The sequence below is a fragment of the Micromesistius poutassou genome, assembly GCF_964030765.1.
Source record: "Micromesistius poutassou genome assembly, chromosome: 16".
NCBI classification, from domain to species: domain Eukaryota; kingdom Metazoa; phylum Chordata; class Actinopteri; order Gadiformes; family Gadidae; genus Micromesistius; species Micromesistius poutassou.
In genome coordinates this window covers 12,439,715-12,460,681 of record NC_140286.1, presented here as the reverse complement: position 1 = coordinate 12,460,681, position 20,967 = coordinate 12,439,715, and the positions used below count along the sequence as shown (strand labels likewise).

General features: G+C 42.5%; 2 protein-coding genes across 2 annotated transcripts; one reads left to right on the top strand and one right to left on the bottom strand.

The window, feature by feature from the left end:
- Positions 1–271: 271 nt before the first annotated feature.
- On the top strand, positions 272–2,909 carry LOC311361352 (chymotrypsin-like elastase family member 3B; the record flags this gene model as incomplete). Its single annotated transcript, XM_084481518.1, has 8 exons — positions 272–311; positions 393–481; positions 864–946; positions 1,037–1,162; positions 1,543–1,679; positions 1,961–2,103; positions 2,592–2,744; positions 2,892–2,909. The coding sequence occupies 8 exons, from the start codon at positions 272–274 to the stop codon at positions 2,907–2,909; spliced, it is 789 nt and encodes a 262-aa protein (XP_084337644.1).
- Positions 2,910–3,238: 329 nt separating this feature from the next.
- Positions 3,239–15,386, bottom strand: wrnip1 (WRN helicase interacting protein 1; the record flags this gene model as incomplete). The annotated part of the gene is made up of 7 exons (XM_084480685.1): positions 3,239–3,540; positions 4,236–4,315; positions 6,329–6,484; positions 9,331–9,545; positions 13,372–13,613; positions 13,971–14,165; positions 14,712–15,386. 7 exons carry the CDS (start codon positions 15,384–15,386, stop codon positions 3,262–3,264), a joined length of 1,842 nt encoding a protein of 613 aa, XP_084336811.1. The 3' UTR covers positions 3,239–3,261.
- Between the last annotated feature and the right edge of the window lie 5,581 nt (positions 15,387–20,967).

Genomic DNA, 20,967 nt, shown 5'->3' with positions numbered 1-20,967 from the left:
AACTCACATAACAACAATAACAAAAAATACTCACATCATAATTCAATGACAAGTGATAGGAAATACATTGAAATGAGTGTTTGGGTGATACCGGATGGGTAGGGTGGGACTACTGGAATGTATATTTGTATATGCAGATCATTGATGATGTATAAATGCATATGTCTGCAATATTCTCAACACATGGAGAAAGGAAGGAATTTCCCATGCTGGATCTGACGTAGTCTATAAAAAGCCAAAGGCCACACTTTTATTTTTGGAACCATCAGAAATGGAGCTGCTACTTGTCTTCTTGCTGTTTGTCACAACTGGTGAGTTTAACACCAATGGTATCGGTGAACCATGCAGAGTATTATTTGAAGGACTTTTCTAACATCTCTCCTGCTTTGCAGCGTCTGGCTGTGGCCTGCCGCACCACCAGGCCCGATCCAGCCGCGTGGTGAATGGGGAAGAGGCTGGTCCCTACAGCTGGCCGTGGCAGGTATGTCACGATGATTCAGTGTCATGAGGAGTGTTCCTGGTTGTTGACTTATTACAAAGCCATTGGTCATTATACTATTATTAACTATAACCATATTAAAATGCATATGTTTTCCTTATATTATAATATATTATATATATATTATATTACAATATATGGTAATATATATATATATATATATATATATATATATATATATATATAACCATATATTGTTTCCCTCTTCAAACAACATATGAATTCATTAGTGATACAAACTGCAGAATCAGATGTATTAAAAAAAATCCTTTGCATGCAAAAGATGTATGCATGAGATCAAGTTGTCAGATCAGGTCACTACTGCAGCACACTATTGCTAAACGCTTGTTTCCTCTGCTGTCAGGTGTCTTTGGAGTCCTTCTACCCCACGTGTGGAGGCACTCTCATCGCCGCCAACTGGGTCTTGACCGCCGCACACTGCATCACGTGAGAACGCATCTATCAATCCCATATCCATCCTCACATCATTTTTGCCAGAAAATAAGATTGGTGGCGGGTTGGCGTGTTTGTGCTCAGGTTCCACACCTACCGGGTAGTTCTCGCGGAGCATGACATGGAAACGCAGGAGGGACCGGAACAGTCCATCAGGGTGGAGAGAATGATCCTACATCCTCAGTGGAATGACAACTGTGTGTCTTGTGGGTAGGCTGGGTCTGGATCTACACACTGAACCCGGGACACAGCAGGAGAATCAATGCTCATTGTGTATTTTAATTTTAAGGTGCCAGGTCCATTGTTAGATTAGTTGTTTTTTTAAACATAGGACACTTTGCCTACTGATATGGGTGGTGGGAGGAATATGTGGGCCAACATTTAATGTAAATACTCAACAAGAACTCCCTGGCCTGGGAATATACCCTAGAAAAGCAGCTGAACAAATGGAGGTTGTTATATTTAGAAGGGAACTAGATAGCACCCAGTCTGTGACACATGTGCACACATGCATGAAATATAGAACCAGTTAAACAATTACCCATACCGAAAACCTTTAATTTCTTAAGCTTGGACACTGTCCCCATTAGAAATGACATTGCCCTCCTGAAACTGGAGAAGAGTGCGGTTCTCAATGACAAAGTCCAGCTGGCCTGCCTGCCACCACAAGGAGCTCAGCTCCTCCACGACCAGCCCTGCTACGTCACCGGCTGGGGTCGGCTTTCCTGTAAGACCCCACCCGCACACACACCAACCACTTTATAAGACCCCACCCGCACACACACTCACGTCTGCAACGATGAAACCACTTTATAGGGGTATATATATATATATATATATATAATAATTTCAAGCATACTTATTAGAATCATTTCAGATAAAATGGTGCTTTATTAATCGGTGGTATGTGGTGGTGGTATGGGGGGCAGGGGTACTGATTTGGAATACGCTATGGTTGTAACTACGTGTTGTAGCAATATGGTGTTTGTCCAACCCTCCCTCTCCTAGCTGGGGGGCCCCGGCCGGCCAAACTGCAGCAGGCTCTGCTCCCTGTGGTGGAGCCCAGCATCTGTGCTCGCAGTGACTGGTGGGGGAGTTCAGTGAAGAGCACCATGGTCTGTGCTGGAGGAGACAGCCAGTCGGCCTGCCACGTAAACCAAACCAGAAGACTATTAGAGTCTTCACTTCAACATCTAACCACACAACTTGTTCTCCTATGTGGGAATCCAACCCGCAACCATGATCCATGCGTCTTTCTTTATTCAACAAACTTACACTGCCGTACAAAAGTTTGGGGTCACTTAGAAATGTCCTTATTTAAAAGAAAAAGGCAGTTTCATGAAGATAACCTTAATTTAATCAGAAAAACTGTCTATTTAAATGGAATATGTACATAGAGAGGCCCATTACCAGAAACCTCCTGTGTTCTAATGGTAAAATTGTTCAGCCAATCGTGTTAAAAGGCTAATTGATTGTGCCATTATGTTAGCACAGCTGAAAACTGTTAAGTTTAAGTGAAAGATCATTTGAATAAAATAATGAGTTTTCATGGAAAACATGAAACATGGTGACCCCAAACTTTTGAACGGTAGTGTAAGGTTTGGCTTTAAATGTCTCACACTTTTTGTATTTCTCCAAGGGGGACTCTGGAGGGCCTCTGAGCTGCAAGGGGCGGGATGGGAGGTGGTACGTCCAGGGAGTGACCAGCTTTGTGGACGGGCGGGGCTGCAACACCCCCCAGAGGCCCACCGTCTTCACCCGGGTGGCCTCCTACATCCCCTGGATCAGCCAAGTGAGACGCTCCCTGCTTAGCTGTATTCCAAACATCAGTTTCACTTTTTTTTTTTTGTGGAAGAATAACCACACAGATAAGCTTTTTCAGATTCATTTTTTAACAGTTGATTTATGATTTATGATTGATTAATGATTTATTTTGCAGACAATGGCCCAAAACTGAAGACGACGATGATCACACCATGAGGTGATAATAATAAAAAAACCTTACATGTTGGAGTGACTTTGTCTGTAGTGCTTGATCAAAACACATTTGACTCACCACGTCTCATAACGGCTTTATTAAATGTACAAAAGAAAACAAAAAAAAGACAGACAGCTCCACGTTGCCAACAATGTGCATATAAACGTCAACACGACCAGAATCTGAATAAGTTTACAACGTACACTCGCGCGCGCACACACACACACACACACACACACACACACACACACACACACACACACACACACACACACACACACACACACACACACACACACACACACACACACACACACACAACGACTCCACCTCATTCAGAGGGGGTCCAGGTGAAGAAGTCCACCCCTCTGATCTCCTCGGGGAGGTACTCCTGCTCGGCGGGGCCGCTGAACGCCGGGTTGTACTTGTAGCCCTTAGCGTAGCCCAGCTCCTTCATGAGCTTGGTGGAGGCGTTGCGCAGGTGGAGGGGCACCGAGGGCAGGGGCCCCTTGTGGCTCCTGAGGGAGGCCTTCACGTTGCCGTAGGCCTTGTACACCTCCACGGACTTGGGGGCGCGGGCCAGGTACACGGCGCACTGGGCCAGGATCACCTGTTCGGGTGGGGGGGCGGGGTTTAAGCATAGGAAGACATTTACATATATATGTTGTAGGGCATTTAGCAGATGGGTTTACCCAAAGCGACTTACAATGAGTACATTAGTCAGAAGAAGAGAAACAATATATCGCTGTTGGCATACAGTGAGGATGTTCATAGCACCAAGTACTGTCAGTTGTTAGGTTGTTAAGAAATAGAGCAGAAACACACCAGCTAAGACCTGAGCGACATGAGCAAAGCATTTGTGTGCATGTCTTAAGATTGAGCCCCTCCCCAATGAAGAGATGGGAGGCCTTCAGAATAAATAAAAAAAACACTCAATAACAGTGTTCTGTCCACTCCAACTCGCTGTGCGGCTCTGTGAAGTGAACTAGTGTAGCTGGGCTGTCTGGGTGGTGTTAGCGGTAAGGGTTGTGGCTGCGTCGGTAGGTAGATTCTTGTAAAGAAATAAAAAGATAAAAGGTATGGGCTGGCCAACATTATGTATTTGTAGAATATATCATATTCCAGGGTATAGGATGTGATTTAAGTGATGACATTACAGAAATAACTATCACTCAGCATTGCCTAGAGATATGCCCGGGTGGTTTTAAGCTAGGAGATAGTTTACATAGTACACATGGCGACTTCATCAAATAGGCAGACTGAGTATTTCTATTGGTAGGGATGGGCACTGGGCCAGGGTCTCACCTCACACTCTGGCATGCCGATGAAGTGACAGGCCTGGTAGGCGGACACAGCCTGGGGCAGGGCCAAGGGATCTGCCAGACCTGGACCCAGAGACCCAGAGACCCGGAGGATCAGAACCACGCAGAACAACACACATTCACATGACTTTGACATTTAGCAGACGCTTTTGCCTAAGGCGACTTACAATCAGTGCATTTGTCATTAGAAAGAGAAACGATGCATCGCTGTCTGTACAGTAAGGATGTTCATAGAACCAAGTGCCAGGCACTAACAATCACTAGGTTACCGTATACAACAAAGATAGTTAGAATAAGATGCTACACAAGAACTATTTTCAAGTGCAAGATATATTAGACATATTATCTATATATTACAAATATACATAGATATACAAATATTAACTGTTCCCAGTCTGTCGGTTTGGTTTTAAATGCCGGTACGGTAAAGCGATGACCTGAATCTGAAGTGGGTGAATCTGGAACCCTCAATGCAACGTTTTTAAATAGGCTTCAATCGGTTAAAGTGATGAACAACAGGATCTACAAATGTAGAATAACATCAAAGCTGGATGTATCCACTACACACCGACTGAATGGAAGGAAAGCAAGACTGAAAATACGTGAGATTGCATTTGATTTCCCTTAGTAACATGATCAATCATAGATACTTGTTAGCCATCACCATCACATGCAGGTGTAAATAGTACACCTTCACGACTTCAGAGTTACTTTATAAAATAAATTCTCGTTATGGATCACAGCACATTCAATATAAATGTATAATTTATTTTATTGAATTTGGTCAAATAATATTCAACGAAATAGCTATAACCTTAATACAAGTGACCACAAGACAATGACAAAAACGCCTTTCACGTGCAATGGTGACAGACTTCAGCACCGGACAGTGCCCATACATTTAGCAATAATAACGCAAGGAGTGTCTTCATCCCCTATGCATTATCATCATTATCATTAACTATGCAGTGGTAATAATGTTACAGATGAAACACCTATCACTATCACACTATGTCAGGAATGTAATTAGTATGATGCAAAGGGCCATCAACCCGATTTTAATGATCATATTTCTATTGCAAAGCAACTAATAGAAATAACTGCACGCGATAACTTGCGCAAGAAAGGCCTGCACGCGATATAGAGGCCTCAATGCTGGGCATTGGTTGAAATGTGACGGATTAAATGTCCATCACAACGTCATAAATGAAAGGATTATATCCACAGTGCAGTCGCCAACTCACGGTGGCTATAATCGAGAAGCACATTCACGCTATGCCTGTCAACACTGCACACATGGGGTAAAAGGAGCTATTGATCTTCATATGCAAATAAGATTATATTTATATTGCAAGAATATAAAAGGCTGACTGTCCGACAATATTCTTTTGTCTTCTTGTTCCAGCCAGATCCAGAGACTGAAGCAGGGTTTCACCACTGGACAGGCTACGATAATCGCAGAATATCGATAATAATTAATAACCTATGACATTTTCATAGGAGGACAATGTATCTGTTGTTGTGGTTCAGTCAAAAAGGTCTATAATCTTCTGGAGCTTGGCTCTTTTCCCGTACATGGTTGGTTCTTTGCCGATTCTTTGCCCGTATATGGACAGGGAGGGAAGCTTGCTGAGCCCATGAGAAAAACGTCCATTGCATGTCTGGACAGGCGCATTACAGGGCGAGATGATAATCTCGATAATACACGTCTCCAGGGATCGGATTGAGAACAGTGTCAGGTTGTAAACTTTCATACATTTCTTTATTTAGAAAATTACATTTATTCTTAACTGCATGAAGGTGCTTAACAGGGGCTAGGCCAATTTGTGACATGGCTTTGGCAAACCCTAGCCCCGGTGTAGCGCCCTGCCTGCACTTTAATGATCCCCGGCTCCTCCTAGCTGAATGTCGAGGTGTCCCTCAGCGAGACACCTAACCCTAACTGCTCCCGACGAGCTGGCTGTCGCCTTGTGTGGTTGACTTCGCCATTGGTGTGTGGAGGGTTGCAAGTCGCATTGGATGAAAACGTCTCCAAATGCCCTAAAATGTGAATGTGAGTATCAAAGTGTCCCGTACCCACGTCCTCGCTGGCGAAGCGGACCAGCCTGCGGGCCACGTACAGGGGGTCCTCCCCTCCTTCCAGCATACGGGCCAGCCAGTAGAGAGAGGCGTTCTCGTGGGAGCCCCTCATGGACTTATGCAGCGCCGAGATGCAGTTGAAGTGCTCCTCGCCTGGCAGGGAACAACACAACCTTTAAACCATTGGGGTGCGCATGAAAACACACTGAGAAGACCCACACAGAGGATATGATGTGTTTGGGCAATTTGGACGTCAAAATGGAAGTACAGGACAGTCATAAGAGAAAAACATGTGGATAAGAAAGAAGAATTGCCATGGTACTACTACTAGGGATGGGACAAAATATTGATAATTCGATATATCGCCACCCTTCTTCATGCAATATAATAATCGATACACTGGCGCCAAATATAAATATTAATTTAAAAATAACAAAAGAATATATAGTTTTTTTTCAAAGACGAGTAACTGAAAACTCAGTTTGGACCATGAATAAAGACAGAAATCTAGCCCTTTACCTTTTCACGGTCATTTTGTATTCATCCTTAGACAAACAACGTGAAGTATATAAGGTTGTCTAATAATATATTGATTATCGCAGAATCGCTGTATCGCAATATTATCTGCATCGTGGGCCATGTATCGCGTATCGTAAGCTACCCTGCGATTCCCACACCTCCATGGTACATTCTGAGGTTATTCCCATTCAAGCCCAGGGAAAAATATTCCACAACAATCAACTTCACTCAACATTTGACTTCAATAATAAGATCACAAGCTTGAGGACGGTGACGTCAGTACATCTGACCTTGGCGGACAGCTGAATGTTACCTAACGGGACAGTGTGGAGGACTGCATGTTTGTGTGGAAGGTCAGGATTAACTGGTATTACTGGCACCCCACCGCCCCCCCTGGCTCTTCCCATCCACACCCCCTCCATCAAAACATAACAGTGCTTATGGTGTTATCACCAGACACTCAATGATGAGCACTTTAGGGGGTTGGGTGTGGGGATGAAAATAATTAAAAGGTGTGTTTTAATTAATGAATAGTCCTACATTTTTTTTAAAGCAATATATACCAGGAGATTAGACTATTGATTTCACTCAAAATAATAAATAAAATAAATAAATAAAAACTGATTTGAAAGGCCTTGTTAAATGAATGGATGTTGCTGTAAAAGGCTTAACAAAAGACGAGGCCTGATTCCCATTAAGGCCTGTGTTTCACCACACCTGTTCAAAGGGATCATTTCACCTGCCTTTTCTGATTGGATTAAATTGATGGTCGGCTGAAGTTACTTGACATAAGGCCACTTTGCATACAAGTTCTCCATACAACACGTCCTATTTGTACTACTGAGGGATCTGTACTTTAGGAGTTGTGGAATCAATGTTTCTGTCATTATAAAATATTGAGGTTGCATAAGATCCACGCCTGAGAAAAAGTAATGACTATACAATTGAATTAGTCACCATACATACATACATACATACACATACATTACATTATATATATAGTAGTCATAGCAACCATCCATCTTGGGGAAGTGTCTTAACATATGGCTACAACTATCCTCTGTCATCATGTGTTTTTACGTGTGGGTTATGTTCCTCCTTGATTATTAATGATTTATATAGTCTCATTTGCTATGATGTGATGCATAAATTAGCAACATATACCTCATCTTCAAAAGAGATGCGGTAAAGTGAGGTGAGTCAAAGCAATAAATACACACTAACTATAAATAGCTTATTTTATTTATCGACACATTGTGTAAAGTTCAAAACGTATTTAATCAAATGTATTTCATTGATAATAATTGAAATATGTCGCCCCCTCTCTGGCCCCCTAAAGCAGAGCGTCGACGGTACCTGCTTTATCGTAGAGCAGGGGTCGGCAACCCAAAATGTTGAAAGAGCCATATTGGACCAAAAAAACAAAAACAAATATGTCTGGAGCCGCAAAAAATTAAAAGCCTTATATAACCCTTATAATGAAGGCAACGCATGCTGTATGTATCTATAGTAGCTATATTAGCTTATCAAAATGACTAAATTAACTACAAATACATAATGAGCCTTCATGATTTAGGCCAAGTCCACACGTACCAAAACGATCTTTTTTTTCTCCGTTTTCCCTGGCATCGTTTCAAGAACATTTGCGTCCACACGGATCCATCTCAATACGACTCAACACGCTACTTCATGTTCCAGGCGTATAGGTGGCGCTGTTTTAACCCTTTTGATCGTCTCAATTGGCGCACGCATGGCTGTTGTTTGTTTGTAAAATGTGGCTTATGTGGTTGTCCATCAGTCTTTTTTTCTCAGCGTGGTGGCACAGGAGCATAATATTTTGCGTAGTGGTGGGCCGTTATCGGCGTTAACGTGCTGCGTTAACGCGAGACTCTTATCGGGCGATAAAAAAAATATCGCCGTTAATCTATTCTCAAAATTGAACTAACCAGAAGCTGAGTGTTTAATAAAATATACTGTCCATAATCGCGCCATATGCTGGAGACAATGTAGCAATGATAATAGAAACAACTTGGGTGAGCGATGACACGTTTTGGGTTGATCGTGACATCAGAGCGTCGAAATAGTTGGTGTTGTTGTTGTTGTAATAATCCAAATCTTCCTCCGAGCTACCCGCCTTGGTACGGCGGTAGGCGGACGCGTACCAGCCGTCTGCCGTCAACGCCGCCGCCCCGGCTGCCGCGACGCGCACCGGAGACGAGCGTGCCGTGGACCTGTAGCGAGAGCACGTCCCGGCGCCGTTATATTTTCCCGCGTTTGAGTTTGTGATAATAAGCGTGTAGTAAATTATACTAGAGTTTGTGATGCATTTTGGAAACAGGAGATGAGCCCCTGGTCTAATGCGCCACCTGGCTTGAGAAACCCCATCTTTTTCCATTTTCAAACATTTTTGAAAAAGCTCCAGGGAGCCACTAGGCGGCGTTAAAGAGCCGCATGCGGCTCTAGAGCCGCGGGTTGCCGACCCCTGTCGTAGAGGATGTGGGACCTCTGCAGACCCTCCTTGACGTGCTTCTCCTGCACCACGACCCTCCCGGGCGGGGCCCCGGCCCTCCCTGGGGGGGCCATGCCCACCCGGGCCTGCAGGGCCATCTGCAGCCCGTTGAGGCCTGCGCGGGCGTCGCCGTCACACAGGTGGGCCACGGTGTCCAGAGCCCTCTGCTCGATGCACACCTGCGGTCTGACAGGGGACACGCAGAGGAACCCAGGTCCATTATCATCAGATGGACTATGGGAGCGGTCGTGAAGTGAAGTAATAATGGCTAGGTAATCCTAGCAATTGTAAATGCTTAGCACTTGGTTCTATGAATATCTATACTGTACCGACAGCACCGATATATTGTTTCTCTTTCTTCTGACAAATGTATTTTTTGTAAGTCACTTTGGATGAAAGCATGCGCTAAGTCAATTGTTTTTTCTCAGCTCCCATCTCAAATCTCTAAGCCCTATGATACCATCAAGCAATGTGTAGCCAAACAACCATCTCTCTCTCTCTCTAACTATACATAAAGATATTAATGAAAATAACAAGAACAAAAAACATAAATAACTATAATCACGATAATAATACCGACATTGACAACACCAACAAAAACAACAACAATGAAAAGAGCAACAATAATAACAACAAATATCAGTAGTACGATAACAACAACAACAAACGTCGCATATCTTATCTTAATCTTATCTCATTATATGGTGTGACCCATTTCATCAAAACCAAACTCTTCCTCCACCACCACAGTTTGACTTTGTTATTCATTCCCAGCACCCAGTGGCAGGCCTCGCCAGCTGCTTTCCAGTAAGGATGGGTGACACTGTGGTGAGATTCTCTCTCTCTCTCTCTCTCTCTCTCTCTCTCTCTCTCTCTCTCTCTCTCTCTCTCTCTCTCTCTCTCTCTGAGTCAGCACTTCAGTTTACTGGCATGCAGGGCAGCTTTCACTGCTCACATTACATTCCTAGAGTTTTGCTGACTAAATAACAACAATTAATGCATCCTTTGAGGAACCTCATCACTTGAAACCGGGAAACCGGTCACTTGATGCGGTCATAAACGATGACATCGTTTGGGTAAAGTATAGGCCCCTGTAGCTTCTCCAAATTCATAGGAACGGGAGACGTGGAGAGAGGGGCCGGGGGTCCACTAAATCATACACACTGCATTGTTAAGATGAGGGAAGCAGATGCCAAGACCAAAAATAAGCGCTTATTTTATATAGCGCTTTTCATGCAAAACAGAAAGAAGAATATACTTTATTCATCTCAGTCGGGGAAAGCTCTCTGCAGCCTAACCCGCTTGGATCGGTGGGCTGTCGCACAGCAGGGTGCCTGGGACCATTGGTTATGGGTGGGTCGGCAGCAGGTTATGAGGTATGAAGCAACCAGAGCACCCGGAGGTAAAGCCATATGAACACGCGATCAACATCCGAAACCCATGAACTATAAGTGGAACGGCCAGGTGGCGATGGCTCTGCCTCGGACCAAACAAGGACCTTCTTACACAGAGTGACGTTGACCACGACAACATGACAACATCTTCTAACAGCGAGGCAGCGGACGGCCCGATTCCGGAGATCACGGTCAAGGATTTTAAATCAGTTTTTAGTGAGAAAGGTTTACATTTCCTACATGTGAGAAGTCTGTCACCAAAAATTGATGAAATTAGACAACTGGTGAAACATTCAGAGGTTGGGGTTATCTGCTTTACGGAAAGTTGGTTAGATGAAACCATAAGCAACAAGGAAATTACCATTAATAATTACAGTAGAGCACTAACTATAGGAACACTAACTTAGCACTTTTTAAAAAGGGAAACAGCCACGACCCTGGTAACTACAGACCCGTCTCTATTTTGTACACAGTCTCTAAATTTTTTGAAAAGGTGGTAAATGAGCAATTGAATGAATACATGAATAAAAACAACTTCATGTTTAAATTCCAATCCGGATTCAGGAAGTCACATTCCACCGAATCATGCCTACTCTACCTTTCCGACATCATACGCAGGGATATAGATAATGGAAATCTCTGCGGAATGGTGTTACTTGACCTCCAAAAGGCATTTGATACGGTGAATCATGGCAGATTGATTGACAAACTGGAGGCCCTGGGAGCAGACAGCCCCACACATAGGTGGTTTAGGTCATACTTGTCAGGGAGGGAACAATTGGTGGCCCTAGGAGGAGAGCTGAACCTAGAATAGTTGAATGCGGTATTCCACAAGGAAGCATTCTTGGCCCGTCATTATTTTTACCATATATTAATGATATGTCAGACTCCTGCGCATGTGACTTATTTCTGTACGCAGAGTCAGCACTGTTAATGTCCCATAAACATCAATCCACCTTAGAGAGCACCCTGAGCACAGAGCTAGCTTCTGTAAACAGCTGGCTGATCGATAACATGCTGTCCCTACATCTTGGTAAGACAGAGGCCATCTTATTGGGCTCAAAATACAGATTGAACAAATGCCCTGAATAGGTCAACAATGAAAATTTTAGCCAACTCCTTAATTTTAAATTCATTTTGAATATACGCTCATTATACCACAGTTAAGGGGGTCGCCGTCCCTCCGCTGTGCGTTGGGACGGACAACGCCCCTTAACTGTGGTATAATGAGCGTATACCACAGCCTGTCGTGATCTATTGCTTAAGTATATGATATGGGGTTGCAACGTTATCCCTACGGTGTAGGGCTCACCCTAGGGATGCACCCCCGCACAAGACCCTATGGTGTAGGTCGACTACAATGCAAAATATGACTACTAGTAAGGATATATATTCAATATATATTATTAACAAACTAAATTTGACAAGAGGGTGTTTTTCCCCCTGCAATATGCAACTACAACTACTAACCTATACATTATTTCATTAGTTGACACACAAACATATGAACTTTCTTTGAATGCACAGTTTATTCATGGAGGCAAGCGTCAATGCAGGTTATAAATAGACTTCAGGTCTATTTCAGCGTTTTGCTGCGTGCCTGCCGTGCGTCAGCAGCGAGTTAGACGAGCTCATTGAACAGCAGCTCTGATGGATTATTGTGGGAGTGTTTCCTTACGGCTCTATGCCAGGCCACCCAACACGTGCGGGCCCAGTCTAGCAGGTAGGTGAGGGTGGAAACATGTACTCGAATGACGCGAGTGCTATTCAAGCAAATCATAAACACCCACAAAGATATTGTCATCGAAAAATGTTTGGTTGTAAATTACAAATTTACGAGATGTCTTATGAATACATTATGTATAATGTTGATGTATTTATAGATTAAGTATTTTGGTTTGGATGGTCAAAAGCCTTCACTGTTCGCAGTGATGCATTATTGTTGAGAGAGCTGTATAAAATAGGATTGTTTCCCAGCGTTTAGTAGGTGTGGGCAGGCAAAGTTCCCCGCACGTTTCAGAAGTTCAACTATAAGGCCTGCTTGCCAAGAATGTCAACACGACCAAACTGAAAGTGAAATGCAGAAAAGAGCTGCTGTTGTGGCATCTTAAAACAAACCTCTCTCAGCACTCAACAGCATATTACTCAGTTTGAAAGTAATTTTATTTACTTTTTAGTTTAAAAAGATATTGGATATTAGTATATGCTACACGTGAACCTCCTAAGTTGGCACAATTTGATTGGTTCGCTATCTCGGGATATTGGGCAATATCCCATGATTGAGATCTCAAACTCTGGATATTGTTTTCACGAGGTCGTATCGTCGGTCGTATCGTCACGCTAATAAAAACAAATAAACTGCTAATAAAAGCAAATTAGTCCCAGCAAAAAGTGCTATCTTGTTTATTTTTGGAGTGTTCACGTGTAGTATATACTTAAACAATTATTCACCTCAGGCTCCGTGAATAGTGGGGAATAGCCCCTGAGACCGAAGGTCGACCTCAGGCTCCGTGAATAGTGCGGAATACACTATTGCCCAATATGAGCACCCTAATTGTTAATTAAACTGATAATTAACAATAATTAGCGATGTGGCGTGGGGCTTAGAGGTGACTCACTGTGATCCGTCATCGGGGGGCTCGTCCAGGTCCTCGGCCTGCTCCCCGTCCCCCAGCACGCGGACCCCCAGGGAGTCCACGGCGCGCTGCAGGATGGAGCCCATGGCCTCCACAGAGAGCTTCTCCAGCACCAGCACCCTGCAGCGGCTCAGCAGCGCAGAGTTCACCTGGAAGGAGGGGTTCTCCGTGGTCGCCCCGATCAGGGTCACCGTGCCACACTCCACGTGAGGGAGGAAGGTGTCCTACACACGCACGCACGCAGACACACACACACACACACGGCAAGCTTAACATTATTATGCTTATATTAAGGAATGTTTATGACTGTAAAGGGCAAGCACTTACACACAACAACCAAACTGAAAGGACACATGTATGCTGACACACACACACACACACACACACACACACACACACACACACACACACACACACACACACACACACACACACACACACACACACACACACACACACACACACACACACACACCTTAAGGTGGAGGTGCAAGACAATAATCTAAAAATACATATGCCATCATGGCTATATATGCATTTCAAAATTGACAGAGAAATTTGTTGAGTTTGCTGGTCAGCACCTGCTGGGACTTATTGAAGCGGTGGATCTCGTCTATGAACATGATGGTTCTCCTCTTGCACAGCCGCAGTTCGTTCTGCGCCTGCTTGATCACCTCTCGCACGTCACTGGTTGACGCGCTGGTGGCAGAGAGCTTCACAAAGCGCACGGTTCCCTTCTGCTTGCTCTGGCTGGCTATGATGTGAGCGAGAGTGGTCTAGAAAGAGAGACAGGAAAGCAGCAAGACACGATATGGACTGATGATCGTCACTTGAGCAGCAGTATTTACATCGTTTGACTTACGTTGTACAGCCTTATTGGGGATGTTCAGCTGTCATCGTCACAGAGAGATATACAGATACCCTTATGTATACTTCATGTATTTGTGTTTATAGATGCAGAATATATTTAAGACCAAGCCATTGCATAACTTTAATTTCATTGCAATACATGTAATTACTTTCATCTCGAATTAGTAGACTCGTTGGGTTAATAAAATTTGCAGCCTTAACATTGTAAACTATTTTAATCTATGCGATCATTTTATGATATGATATTTTAACTATTTTTATCTGGGATTTTTTTCATGACTATGTTAAGCACATTGGGTTACCTTTCTGTGTACGAAATGGGCTATATAAATAAAACTTGACTTGACTTGACTTGTGCAAAGACTGCGTCAAAGAGTAATTGCATTAACGCTGGTGCAACTGGACAGGATATATTTAAGGCAACTATGCATAGGATCATTTAAATGAATAACCTTTCCACATCCGGGTGGTCCCCACAGTATCAACGAGGGTATGTCTTGTGAGTCCAGAAGTGAGCGGAGGAGAGTGTGCTCTCCCACCACTTTGTTCTGTCCAAAGTACTCCTCCAGCGTTTTGGGTCGCAGTGTCTCGGCTAAGGGCTTGTCGGTGGTCAGAAAGGTCCGGGATGGCACGGCTTCCGTAGATTTCTTCACTGAGATTAATGGTGTACTGGGTGGACTGGGCATAGTGGGATCAGCATCAGTCTGTCCTGGTTCTGTATCACCTGGAGCGGTGCGTTTAACACCCCTGCTGGCGGCTGATGAAGAATAACCTGGTTGTTGTTGTTGTTGTTGTTGTTGTTGTTGCTCGGAAAAGGATGGACTGCGTTCACCTTGAACTGAAACGTTGGGTTTTTTGTTCTGAAACAGGGAGAACACGGTCGAGGACGTACCTCGGAGCCCACGGGTCGGGGTCCCGTTGACAGGTACGGGTGGAGGTGAAGCAGTAGTGACGCGGGGTTTCTTAAGAGGTGGTCCGCCCTCGTCCATGGTGGACGGACAGCGGTCGTCGTCGTCTTGAAGGCATCTGTCGAGATGTGCGTTAATCTTGGAAGCTTTGAATCCTTTAGAGCAAACGGGGCATTGCACAGACTCTGAGAGCAAAGGCGCTGTCACTTCGTCCTCCATGTTTTTTTTTCCCGCGAAACTTTTGACCTTTTTTTCCACACGTGACCAAAACATTGGGAGTTTGCGCATATGGCTTTAAATAGTACGATTTAAGTTAAGGTTTCGTTTGCCGAATTTCCCTTTTAACAGTTATTAAGTAGTTTAAAGGAGTTTTTTTAATGAAAATAATAATGCGAGAAAATATAGTTTTATGTACTGTTAGTTTCAGTTGCATTGTGGGACATGTAGTTATCTCTCGGATAGAGGCTATCCGAGATGATCAGCATGGGAAAAATAATAATACAATTATAAATAATGAATAAATTAATCAATAATAAATCGCAATATGCGTAATTTGGTCATACACAAAGAAATATTCAATGTCAATGTCCGTTACAAAGTTTTTTTTTTACATTTTCATTACATTTAAACACCTCTACGCATGGGCTATCGAGCTTACACTTGACATTTAATAAACGATTATGGTCTGTCTATCAACAATTATTCGAGCTCATGAGTACATTTCCTTTTATTTCACCAGTATTATAAAGTACTACAGATCTTTATAAATCATCAAATGATATTAACACAATCCAAACTGACCGCATGTGATCCAACAACTGAAGTTTGAGGATTTTAAAGGGTGTGTCTAAAACTCATACTTCACACCAATCTTCCAACGAGATTTAAATCATTCTAACTAAGTGACAGCAGGAGGCAGACAGTTTGGGTCGTGCTAGGAAGCCCTTCATCAGAGCAACGGCATGGGCTGCAGACGACTTGAAGAGTGTCTGGGTATGGTGCCAGACATTCTGGATGTGTGTGTGTGTGTGTGTGTGTTGTGTGTAGTCCTTGGTGTCTATGGCTGCAAACACCCCAGTGAAGTTAGCCAAATCAATTAAACTAAAGGAATCTGACCTACAGATGAATGGTTGTTACATGGTAGTGAGATAATTGTGTATTTGTGTTTACAAATTTTAGCATAAGGTGCATAATGTGCAGTGATCTCACAGGTCGTTGTGGCCCACGTGTGTGCATGTGTACGTTATTTGTAATTCAACCCCGCAGAAGGGACCTCTACACGTGTACTAGGCCATGGCACGCTGACCTAGAGATCAGTCGTACAACAACATGATCCTCCCATTTTAATCGTATGATTACATTTCTGAAAGGTTTTAGTGTGTGTGTGTGTGTGTGTGTGTGTGTGTGTGTGTGTGTGTGTGTGTGTGTACGTCTGATTGTGTGCATTTGTATGCGTGTGTGTACGTGCGTTCATGAGTGTGTTTGGCAAAGAGATGAACAAGGATTGGACCTTGAAAGATATAGAAGGGTTTTTTAGAAAGGGACTGATAGATAGACAGATAGATAGACAGCCATACCTATTTCATAGAGTAGCCTATGTATGTAAAACCACTGTGGCCCCTGACCAAACTCAGTATGCACCTGTTCCTCTTGTTTCATCACCTCAAACCCCTTGTCCTTATGCTGCAGATCCTGATAGGGGGGTGGGGATCGGTCGGATTAACACATCCTCGATGAAGTCGACGCCAGTTCTGTAAAGAAGGGCGGAACTTACGCTCGGAACACTTCATATTCCCCCGTTACCATTCTGCCATCTTTCCTCACCCTTGTGGTCTCCCGGTCTTAGGTCTGGTTATATATAAACAGGATAGGTCTGAAGAACTGCTCAAGAATTTTGCTGAGTGGTGAAAAGTGAAATCAGAGCCATGGAGCCATTCCTCAAGAGCAGAGACATGTGGCTATGGAGCCGCCTGTGTTTGGGGGCCACATATGTGTGGCACAAGCTGTGGGATATACTCTGTTACTGGAGGAGAGGCACAGCATCGAAGGCACTTGCAATGCAGGTAACAACTTTGTGGATGTTGTGGAGGAAATCTGTTGATTTGACTTTTGTTTAGTTTTATTTATCTTCTTTATGCACATTTTGAAATGTAAGCTGTGTAAAATGTAATTAATATGAACCAGGGCTCAAGACTAACATTTTCGACTGGTGGTACTGGGGCAACTAACTTTTCCGTCTGTGTTCATTCAACAGATGAACTCACTTTGAATAAATTGTAAAATGTTTTTATTGCAAAGGGGGTCTTTTTTCTATTTTTTTTGCCGAGGGCCTCGACATCACTTACCAAACTAACAAAGTTGTCGCTCCTCCTTCTATATTGAATAATCACAGCTGCTAATTGGTTAAAATACTCCAAATACGATCCGTTATGCAGAATAGTGCATTCTTTGAGGAGCGGATCCGAAGCCAGTGACTTTCTCCACATAGCACAGTTTGCTTTTTGAAGCATTATCCAATAAAATAGGTTTAAACCACTAAGACCGTTTCAGGGGAACCCTGTATGTATGTATAACCCTATATATATATATATATATATATTCTGTTTTTACTAGCAGTCTAGCACTGATGCGTAAATAACACCTCCCATCCACATGATACCTCTTTGGTGTCAGTCTTGAGCCCTGTGAACATTGTGTTCTCTGACTGCCCTCTGTATATATGATGGATTCAGCATGTCGGTTTTAGCACACGAATCACGATAATTGGAAAATAATCAAAATAGTTTGAATTTTTCTGACTTTCATATAGAGGACGCCAAATGAAATTGTGTCTCCAAAGTATATTTATCTTAATTGAATAACTTATATTTTGAAATATCTCTGAATTCACCAAAAGCGGTGTGAGAGACAACCTACTAAGGCTGTATGAGGTTGACCGGTTTTTGCTCAAAGGCACTGAAGCAGTAGAGATGCTTGGCGCTCACAGCGGGGGGCTGACGTCCCAATCCTCTATTTTAAGAGCCATCCCGCTATGTCAAACTGCCCTTTTCTGCCCATCGAAGTTATTAGATATGTTGCCTGTGATATGTTGACATGAATGACGGCCTTCCAGTCAGTGTGAAGCGTCACTAACACATTAGATCCCAGCATGGTTATATTTAACTACTGCATGAGAAAGCTAAGAAATGAGATGCAGGCTTTTGAGAAGCTATACCCAAGCAATACCCAGGGGCCTGGTGAGGCACTGTGTGGGCCCCTCCAGTGTTAGAGGGTTTGACTCCCATCCAAAAGGTTCTGACTTTGAATCCCAGTATACCTTTAGTATACCTGTTGTGTACCTGGAGTGTACCCGCAGTATACCTGTACTGTACCTGTAGTGTACCCGTAGTATACCTGTACTGTACCTGTATTGTACCTGGAGTATACCTGTAGTGTACCTGTAGTGTACCCATAGTATAACCGTACTATACCTGTAGTGTATCTGGCGTTTACCTGTAGTGTACCTGTAGTGTACCTGTAGTGTACCTGGAGTGTACCTGTAGTGTACGTGTACCTTTAATATACCTGTACTGTACCTGTAGTGTACGTGTAGTGTACCTGTAGTATACCCATAGTATACCTGTACTGTACCTGTAGTGTACGTGTAGTGTACCTGTAGTATACCCATAGTATACCTGTAGTGTACCTGTAGTGTACCTTACCTGGAGTGTACCTGGAGTGTACCTGGAGTGTACCTGTACTGTACCTGTGTAGCCTTTGGAAACTATCGTAGTATTGCAGTTTGCATTCCACAGTGATTATTGAAACAGCAGAATAAGTTCAACTCTCGAATCCAAGAGGAGAGCAACTTATTAGAATTTAGTTTGATTGTTTATCCTAGTGAGTTCTCAGAAATAATTATTTTAAGTATAATACCTAATACATACCTTTGATTCATACTGGTTTCTTGCTGATATAGCAAATCTAATTTACCAAGATGTGGCAGAATTTGAGACCATTATTGACCACCAAAAACTTAGATAGTAATATCTTGGCTTGGATATCTTTCACTAATTTTTGTCTGGTTTATAATCAAATTATATATATGAATTTGAATAGCCAAAATTGTTTGTGTGAGTAGCCTTGAGAATTGGCAGTGATGAGAGCTTAAAAAAAAAAAAAGTAAAGTAAAAAAAAAACATGAAAGTGTATACTATCATAGAAATATATAACACAAATTACTTGTACATTAGGCTCATACATTTCCAACTGAAACAAATAAAAAATGCCATATCATATATATATATATATATATATATATATATATATATATATATATATATATATATATATATATATAATGTGATATATCATAGATATATCACAGACATCCCTCTCAATATTAAGGAAGGACGAAGGACTATGCTACAGCATAGTATTGTGTGGGGACAGTGTCCTCTAGTGGTACATTATAACTAGTACACTGTACAGCACTAAAGCATTGTTTTTGATTGGTGGTACACAAGGGTACTGCAGGTGGCACGGATTTACATATTTTACAATAATAGAAAAAATAGTATTCAGTAAAAATAATATTATAGCTTGTTATTGTTTCAGAAATAGTTGCATACCACCATGTTTTTCCATTGTATTTTCCATTGTTTGTATTCATTTGTGTGTGATAAATGTACACACTGGCCTTCTTGAAGACATACTTGTGTAGCGCCGGTAGTCTTTGCTCAGTTACTGCATGTGCATTGAGATAGTTTATTGTTTGTATGTCAGGGGGTCCGTGAAAGGTCTTGATGTGTGGTAGGACCTTAGTGGTACACCTAAAGTCAAAGTTAGGAACCACTGAAAAAAACGTAAAGAAAATATCCGTCATGCTATATTTTGGTTTGTTAATTATATAATTACTTTCTAATATATAATAATATTATAATAATATTTAGCTAGCTAGATAGCTAGCTAATAATTAGCTAGCTAGATAGCTATCTTGCTAACTACATAGCTAGCTGTATGATAGACAGATGAGACATGATAACAGTTAAAAGCCGAGCTGCTCAGTACCGGCTGACCCTCTCCCCGGGGTTGGTAGGTGAATGGCAGGTGAAGGGGAGTGTAAACGAGAGCTTGGGAAGTCTTAGTACCATCCAACACGATTAGATTTATTGGTTGTATATCATATTGCAATAGCTTGCAATCTTTCTATAAAATCTCCATAGCATAAACATAGACAGCGGACAGCATTTGGTTTTGTGCACCGTTAAAGAGCCCCTCATAGACAAGATACGCTGAACATCTTTTACATTCTTTTGCTTCCATTTCTGTCTCGGCCTCTCGGAGATCCACACTATGTATATATAAATACTGTATGCATATATTTGACCGAGGGCCCACATGTAACTTGCATCGCCAACATGCTTTCCATCCGCCGTGCCATAAGTCATTGTCACCGCAGAGACAATAAAGAGCACAATCATTTCGATTGAATGCTATTTTTCGGTTACATACCCTCCCTAATCACGTATCACTAATGTTTATTTATTAGCATTTTTAGTATTGTTGGTGATATAACTTTCACCAACAATACACCTTGCATTCAGTTCACCTTCCACCCTAAGGTATTTCGTTTTTATTATGTTATGTACGTTTATATCATTTACATCTTCCTTTGATGTAGTAGCAGATCATAAAACCCATTGGCAGCGCAATGCAAAACTGTAAATACTATGAATATAAATACTATGAATGCAGCGCAGTCCTTGATGCACTTATGTCGAGAGAGAGACGGAGAGAGAGAGAGAGAGAGAGAGAGAGG